General features: G+C 50.1%; 1 protein-coding gene across 1 annotated transcript; it reads right to left on the bottom strand.

Moving 5' to 3' along the window:
* Positions 1 to 2,907: 2,907 nt before the first annotated feature.
* Positions 2,908 to 8,431, bottom strand: NOP2 (NOP2 nucleolar protein). Its single transcript, XM_035314145.1, has 16 exons — positions 8,263 to 8,431; positions 8,143 to 8,188; positions 7,982 to 8,058; positions 7,292 to 7,560; positions 6,962 to 7,005; positions 6,622 to 6,794; positions 5,613 to 5,812; positions 5,422 to 5,511; positions 5,255 to 5,342; positions 5,021 to 5,161; positions 4,691 to 4,830; positions 4,324 to 4,413; positions 3,894 to 4,016; positions 3,720 to 3,817; positions 3,492 to 3,622; positions 2,908 to 3,381 (listed from the first exon to the last, which is right to left on the bottom strand). Exons 1-16 carry the CDS (start codon positions 8,363 to 8,365, stop codon positions 3,128 to 3,130), a joined length of 2,067 nt encoding a protein of 688 aa, XP_035170036.1. The 5' UTR covers positions 8,366 to 8,431; the 3' UTR covers positions 2,908 to 3,127.
* Between the last annotated feature and the right edge of the window lie 38 nt (positions 8,432 to 8,469).

The raw sequence follows: 8,469 nt of genomic DNA, 5'->3' as shown, positions 1-8,469 counted from the left end.
CTCTCCCCATCCCCACATCAGTGCTGCCCAAAACGCTTGGATGCCCTTAACCCCGTTAGCCAGGGGGAGGGCACTGAGCAAGCTGATCAGTGCATAAACACTCGCTGATTTGGGGGTCCCAGCGTGGATACCCGGGCCACCAGAAAAGAAATAAGGCTTGAGGAGCAGAGGCAGGGCTTAGCCTACTGGGAAGCTGTTGCAGCCACACGTGCAGCCTTGTACAGGACCTAGCTGAGGGACAGGAGGTGCAGGTTAGAGCTCAGGATCACCCTGGGAACACAAAGGGGGCAGGCACAGCAGTAGGACCATCTCCCAGGGACACCTGAGCTGGACCAAAGGTCCACCTAAGCTGCAGCTTCCAGCAGAGGGTGACTACAGAGGGTGAACAGGGCAAAGCAAGCAGTGACACCTCCTCATAACACCCTTCTAGCTTTAGCCATGCATGGTTTATGGATTTTATGAGCCACCTGTGTTTACTAGCTCTTAAAGGAAACATTTTTCACTTGTGCATACAGCTAGTTTTTTAACCCGTGCAAGTTTCTAGCAAGCACAGGATGTTCTACAGCCATCTACACCAACCGCGGAACATCCTGTGGATGCTAGAAGCTTATGGTGAAGTTGATGGGTCCTAGGATCTGTTGTTCTTATTGGAAAACAGCAAGCATTTGTTCACTGTTTTTCTTCTCAGTGTTACTCCCACTTTTACACACCGTTGTATCACTTCTTTCCCCGTGACTCTTCCCCAGGCTAGGGAGGCCTATACTCTTGGTGCTCCTCTTGTAGATGGACTTGTCCTCTGAACATTTTCCATCCAGAGGACACTTGAAATGCAGACGGAAGAAATCGCACATGCACTGTTATTTTAGACAGGGAAGTAACCTTCTCTGTTTTGCTAATTATTCTTTTCATATCGGTGTCTAGCATTGACTTAGTTTTTCTGAAAGACCCTGGAAAACCCTAGGGCATATATCAGGCAGTCCAGAGACTTCACCACACGAGCTTGAACAGAGACAGATGCATTCAGAGGCTCCTCCCTGCCCTAATTTTCAGTGAAGCAGGGGGGAAAAGTAATTTAAAGCTGTAAGGATATGTTTAATGGCTAGTCAACACTAAAAAAAAAAAAAGAAAACAGAGTTGTAATAAATTAAAGACACGGATACATAAGCCCTCAGAAGATAACAAGGGCTGTAACAAACACCAGGACTCCTAAGACTGACAGACTGAATGAGTGCAGCAACCATTCAAGTGTATCCTTGAAGGTTCAGCCAGAAACCTTGTAACTCAGAGAAAACAAGATTAGCATGAGGGAGGTTTTAGAGGAAAAATAAAAAATTGTTACAGGACCTTTGAGGGGAACTTTGTAAATTTTATGCAGTGCTACAGACCATTATGGGAGCAAAATTTACTATGGGATGTGCATGGGAAGGATCAAAGGCGGGGAAAGGGAGGCATCAAGCTAGATGCTGGGGAAATAAGCACGGGGAAATAGGGAGGAGGAATATATAACAAGGGGCCAGTCACCTGGAAACTGGCTGGTTAGTGAGTTTGTCCAGCTGTGCTATCTTCATACTAATCTATTATATCAATTTCCTCTGCAAACATGCATGTTTGGAAAATGCTAGCAAACTCCAAGCTGGACTAACCGAACAATAGGAGATCTGAGAGCCAGATACTGGACAGACCACAAGTCTGCAGACCAGCAACCAGAGATCCACGAAGCGTGCATTCACAAGGTCCACTACCACACTCAAAGTTCGATAGGCCTGCAGTTAAGAACAGGATTGGGCCATTTTTCCACTTTTGAGTGCTGTTTGGGTTTCTCCCAGCACCCATCATAGCCCATTTCTCCTGCTTCTGCTAACCTGTCAGCGGTTGGTTGTATCTATCGTTTGTGTGCACACGTACTTCTGGAGTTCGTGCTCACTCTCACTACTTGCTGAACCTGGAAAAGACTGGGAGCAAGTAATTCCCCAGATCCTCTACCCCACTGCATTCAGCTGTCCTTAAAACCGGACACAAAATACCCTGATAGCACATCAAGTTCCCCTGCATACCCAAAGCGTGGGGAAGAAAACCAAGGCAAAGCCCCACGTGGAGTGAGCTGGGTAGACAACCCAGCTCTAAAACAATGGTGGAGCGGACGCTGGAGAGCACTCTTGGCAGAAAGCTTGCTTACAGATTGTCTCTAGAAAAAAAGATTTATTATCTGGAAAGCAGAACCAAAGAGAATACCAACTCACACCAAGGAACCTAGAAAAAAGGAATAGCCCAGACCATTGCTTGTTGTTATATCTTGAGGAAAACCAACCACATCTGGGTGAGCAAAAAGAACATGACTGCACAGCACCAGGACCAGCAGCTATCCCTTTTGCAGTCTGGGAGGCCAACCAGAAGATGGCTGGAGACAGGCTGACAGAGTTGTGGAATTGCCCAGAGAGACTGTGGAATCCAACTCCTTGGGGATCTCCAAAAGCCTCCTGGACAAGGTCCTGGGCTCTAGGTGGCCCTACGTGAGCAGCAGGTTGGAGCAGATGGCCTTTGGAGGTCCCTTCCAACCCTAGCCATTCTGTGACGAGCACAAGGAAGAACTGGGGACAGTCACAAGAGCGAAGTGGACGACCAGACAGTAAAGATATGGAGCTGGGGACCATCAAAGGAGCACCGACCTAGGAGCTCCGGTCCTGCCCTAAGCACTCCGCTGACAGGCACTATTCAACATAAACCTCGTTCAGGCAGCTACGATTTCACTGCTGCTCACAAACATCCATGTTGCAGAGGGACAACAGCAGTAAGAACAGACGCCAAAAATACCAGGGCATCAGATAGAGGCGGGAGGGGCTTCTGCTGCAAAGGAGAAAGGGGACATGACAGAGTTCTCTATGCAATGCTCGAGGGAAAAGGACAAGATTTGAACAAGAGTATAAAACTTTTAATGGGTCAGTGTGTCAGTCCTTGATGCAGAGGAGAGAAAGGAGTAAAGGGGGTTGTTGTGGCTGTCCTGGGCACTCAGTACTGCAGTGATTATCTGCACAGAGCAGGAAAAGCAACATGGTACACACGCAGCCAGGACAGCCCCCCAACCTTTGCTCCCTAAGGAGGGATACAACACCTGGAAGAGCAGTTCCTCTCACTGTCCATTCAGTTTCACCTTATGCTTCTTCCTTGCAGGGACTTGGGCATGTGACTTCTGGGATGAATGCTGGACAGCCTTCAAGGGTCTCCTCTGACCCTGCAAAGAATGTCTCTTCTTCAAAGCAGGCTGTTTTTTTTTCTGCTCCTGGGCAATTTTTGATTCCTCAAGTTTCTTCTTTTTTGGCTGAGGCTCCACGACAGTCTCAGGGCCAGCGGACGGACTTGCTGCTTCCACAGCGGGTTCTTCATCTGAAACAAGAGAGAAAAGTGCTGTAGGAAGAACCCATGTGGTTTCTGTGCGGTAAGCAGCCTGTGAGAGCAGGCCAAGGCAGCTCAGTAGAGCTCCAGTACTAGGTTACCTTTCTGTGCCTTGGGAATGGCATTAGAGAATTTCTTGAATTTGGCAATGAAGAACCCATCCATATTGTGTGTGTGGGGATAGAAACGCCGTGTAGACTTGAGGGAGGGGTGGAAACGACGGCCCTTGAACCTGGAGGAGGAAAAGGGATGAGAAATGATAGAATGCCCCTGATGAACCCTGGTCAGCAAGGAAGAGTCACCTGTGCAGCTTGTGATCTGGCACGCACCTGGTGAAACCTTCCTTGCCAAAGTCCAGTCCTGTGGCCACCAAACGAACATTGCGTTTCTTCAGGGCATAATCCACCACCCACTCGTTTTCCTCCACCTGCCAGAGATTAAACATTAGGACCCGAGGCTCGCCAGCCCCCTGAGGAGATCACCATGGCACAGTGTGGACTTACTGTGATGGAGCAGGTGCAGTACACAATGTAGCCCCCTGTCTCTGAGGCAGCACTGACTGAATCTATAGCGCTGAGAAGCAGCTCCTTCTGCAGGTGAGCGCAGCGCAGGATGTCTTTCTCGTCCTGAAAGAGAAAGACAGGTTAGGATGCCAGAGGAACAGGGAAGCACCCCCAGCTTCTGAAAGTATTGTGGATGGAGGGGCGACAGGAGAGCAAGTCTCAAGATATAAGAGATTCTGGAGTCTTCTGCAGAACTAATTTAAAAACAAACAAAAAAAACTAGCTCCAATGCAACAGGCAAAATAGAAAAGAGCAGGAAAAAAATCACTTTCCCTACTGCAGAGATCTCCCAAGAATGCAGCTGCCCTAAAGTCCTTTCTCTCATGATGCATACCCGATCTTTCATCTAGCATCCCCACTGGCCACGCACCTTATTGGTTTTGATAGCAGGATCCTTGGAAATGACGCCTGTTCCGCTACAAGGAGCATCAAGCAAGACACGGTCAAACCCTCCAAGTACCTACAGGCAGACGTGCATTTAGAGTTATGCTCATTGGTAGGGACTGAGAACAAGATTGAGACTAGAAATGGAGCCAGATGACTGGGAAAGCAGGAAAGATCTCTCGATCCTTCCTGTCTACCTTCATGTTTCCACATGAAATAACAAGCACAGTCCCCTGCAGCTCTGCTCATTCTTCTGTGAGAAATGACTTCACAGAACAAAGCTTTGCTAAAGGGACAGCACAAATCCACACAGAGGTAAGCACAAGAACACCCCAGAGCAAGCAGGATCATACCTTGGGGAACTGGCGTCCATCGCAGTTACTCACGACAGCATTGGTGACTCCCAGACGATGCAAGTTCCCCACCACACTACGCAGCCGCTCAGCATTGCTGTCATTGGCCAAGATCATACCTGTGTTCTTCATGAGCTGAGCTGTCGGAGGGCAAAACACATCAGCAAAGGGCTGAAAATCTCCTGCACTTTTGCCCATAGGTACAGCCACCCCCTTTCTTTCCCTGAATTTGGTCCCATTCTGTTTGCCCTTTCTGCACAGACCAGTGGAAATGCATCACTTTGCAGAGCATCCCTCTCAGGACTGCCCAGAAAGGCTCTAGGGTGGTACCTATGTAGCTGGTCTTGCCCCCCGGGGCACAGCACATATCCAGGATGCGTTCATTCTCCTGCGGAGCCAGAGCCATAACGGGGAGAAGACTGGAAGCTCCCTGCAGCATGTAGTGCCCAGCCAGATACTCAGGGGTGGCACCTGGGCAGGGAAGGCAGAACAGAAGACGACTTGTGAAACAAAGAAAGCCAAGAGTGGGTCAGCTCAGCCGTGAGACAGGAAGGGTGATCTCACCAATGGGCACGGAAGAGTCATAAATAACAAGTCCAGTTTTTGACCACTTTCCCAAGGGGTCAAGATTCACGCCACGGTTGATGAGAGCCTGCAAGACAACGAGACGGGGCTGAGGCACAACCCTGTGTGAAACGCAGCGCAGGAAACAGCCACTGGTTTCTGCTCACCTGTGCCAGGTCCCGTCGCCGCGTCTTGAGTGTGTTGGTACGAATGGTCACAGGACGGGGAACCTCGTTGGCTTCCAGAAAGTTTATCAGCTGGATGGAAGAAAGCAAAAGAAAGGAGGTAAGAATGAAGATCTAGGCAGGCTGCCACATCCTCATCAGTCAGCCAAGATACAGCCTAGGGAGGGTTCTACCTCAGGGAGTGGAAAGATATCCATGAACGTCTTGAGCAAGAAGTCACTGTAGGAGTAGTAGGCAGCCATGTCCCGGCTCAGTAACGCGAGGTACTCCTGTCGCGTGCGTCCTTCCTCCCGCTTCACCCTGAAGTCCTGCAGCACCTCCATGTTGCCCTTGATGCGCTGGTGAATGATGTGCAGGTCGAGTGGCTCATTGGGTAGAAAGACCATTAAGGGATCACAAACAGCCAATAAACTTGCACGTGAAGTTCTGCACAGGCACAATCACTCACGCGGGAGTCCTGATTGTCACATCACCAGCACGAAAAGGCCTTGTTGGAGCACACATATCTACTAACTTAGCGTTTAAGCTTCCAGCAGAGCTCACCAGAAGGGGGATTCAAAGAACAGAACTGGACAGGAAAGTTCACCGGTCAGAAATTGTGAGACACTTGAAAGAACATGGTTTAGTTACTTTAAGTAAACAGGAAAAAAATGGGAAAAAGACAACAGTGAAAAAGGTTTTCCAATGCTGAAAACTTTATCTGCATCAGAAGGGAGACCAGATGTTCCCCAAAGACAACTATGGGGAACAAAAGAGAAAGAGAAGCGGCAAGATTAAATTGCACAGGGAGAGGCAGGAAATGAAAATCACCAAAGCCCTAGAGCGAGCACTTTGTATGCTGGAATCGCCACTGCCAGCAGCTCTATGAATGGGTTAGAGAAACACCTGCCAGGAAATCAGGGTAGAGGGGAATGACACCATGTGACAGATTCATATGCATTTAGGACTAAAAAGAAGGAAGATTAGGGCAGACTCTCAGCCCTTTACAGGGCATAATATATTTCCTAGCTATGCTGTAGCGTAGCACTACATGGTAACTGCTAAAGGCGGCTAATCTAAAAATGCCTCATCAAGCATCTTGCTAAACAATACACATGATAAAGCTGAAAGCTCTTCAGCTGTGCCCAGGCTTCATACTGCTGTGTGCATGTGGCTTATAGATATCACAGATATAAAGGATATTCTCTTTCTCAATCTGCTCATTAGTTGGCAATTTAAACTGTTCATCTATATCCAGGTTGAGCTGCAGATCTGTGTTCTCTTCTTCCTTCTGTCCTGTCTTCTTCCTGCTTGTCTCCTCAGCCTCCTCCTCTTCTTCCTCCTCCTCTTCACTGTCATCTTCACTGAGGCCTCCCCTAGGTATAAAAAAAGAATGGACGTTTTATACAAAACAATTTGTTGCACAGGCTCTTCACAATCATCACCTCTTGGATATCAGAGAGGATAGAAAAGAATGAACAACTCAGGCTCCTCATCCAACCACAAAAGATTCCGCTGTCTTACAATGTTCTTGAATCCTTACCTGTCAGACTTCTGCTTCAGGGCAGCTTTTTCAATAGGCAGCAACTAAATAGAAAGACAAGAGGTTAATGAAACAGTATTGATGAATACCCCCTTAACTCCTTGCCATCCATGAAGTTTATCTGCTGTGCTTAAAATGGACAATGAAAAAAGACATCGAATGTTGTGCTGGTACCAGCCGCTAAACTTGAAATTGCTCTTGTGGGGTGAAGAAGGACCACGTCATCGTCCACCCCTCCCAGTAAGGTCAGCCTTTTCCCCTAAGCCTGCTAGGTCCTCACAGCCACAAAATCAAGTATTTCTTGCAAAATTAAAGGCAAAAATTTCTTACCTCTTCCTCCTCTCCAGATGATGAGGCGCCATAATCATCCACCATCTCCTCACCGCTCTCATCCTCGTCCTCCTCCATCTCCCAGCAGCCCTCTTCCACCTCACCATCGCTGGATAACTCCACATTGTTTCCTTTAGACGAGTTCTTTTTGGCTTTGGCTGGAGTCAGCCATTTCGCATTGCCGTCACTGAAGCCAGATTTGCGCTGAGGGGCTTGTCCTGCTGCCCTTTTGGGATGCGTCTCCTTCTGAGGGGATACCTGCTCTTTAGCTACAGGCAGAACAGACAGTTAGAAGCTAGGTGTTGTTCTCAAAAATCAACCGCCCTGTTTTTTTGACTTGGTGTGCAAAACAGATCTTTAACCTAGTCCTAAGCTGCCTGTCAGTGAGAGAGGTCTGCTTGTTCTCCACATCAGTTCTGACAGTCCAAAAAACAAAAGATACGTTCTTAACTCTCCCCAGAGCAGCTTTAAAAAGGCTTAATTCGACTACCACGTTAAAGCACAGTTGTAAAATTCTTATGGTATTTATGCAGAGTTCAGAAGTGGCTTGACAGCGTAGAAAAGAGGCTCTCCGCCGTTTCACCCCTCAGTGAGCGTGCTCCTACCTGGCCCAGCAGGTCCCAGAAGCGAGCCCGAAGGCGTCCCGCAGAGCGAGGCCCTGAGGGACGCCCACACCAGCCCAGCGCTCACCTGCCGCCTGCCGCCCTCCTCCCGGCGCCTTCCTCCCCGCCGGGCCGCTCGCCGCTCCCAGTCGCCTCTTGGCGGCCCTGCAGCGGAGGGGAACGGGACGTGAGGCCCACGGGGACCGGCACCGAGACGGGGACCGGCACCGCCCCCGGGGCACCCCTCACCTCCTCCGCGCGTGGCTGGACAGCTTCCTCCTGCCGCTCTCCTCCTCTGCGGGAAGACAACCGGCGGTCAGGCGGCCCGCGGCGGCGGCACCGGGCCAGGCCGAGCCGCGCCGTACTTACCCGGGGGCAAGAAGCGGGCCAGCTCCACCTCAGCCCCCCGCTGCTTGCGGGCCTTGCGCCCGGGGCCGCGCTTCTCCCTCAGCGGGTCCAGCTTCCGCCCCATGGCGCCGCCGCCACACGTGGAGGCCTCCGCCAAGAACGGGCACGCGCACGCGCGCCGCCGCCGCCGCCTCCCCCTTCCCGCCCAGGGGCGGCGGCACAGAAGAT

The sequence above is a fragment of the Oxyura jamaicensis genome, chromosome 1 (genome assembly GCF_011077185.1).
Source record: "Oxyura jamaicensis isolate SHBP4307 breed ruddy duck chromosome 1, BPBGC_Ojam_1.0, whole genome shotgun sequence".
Classification (NCBI taxonomy): Eukaryota; Metazoa; Chordata; class Aves; order Anseriformes; family Anatidae; genus Oxyura; species Oxyura jamaicensis.
The sequence above is the reverse complement of the archived record's forward strand: the minus strand, read 5'-3'. Positions and strand labels throughout refer to the sequence as shown.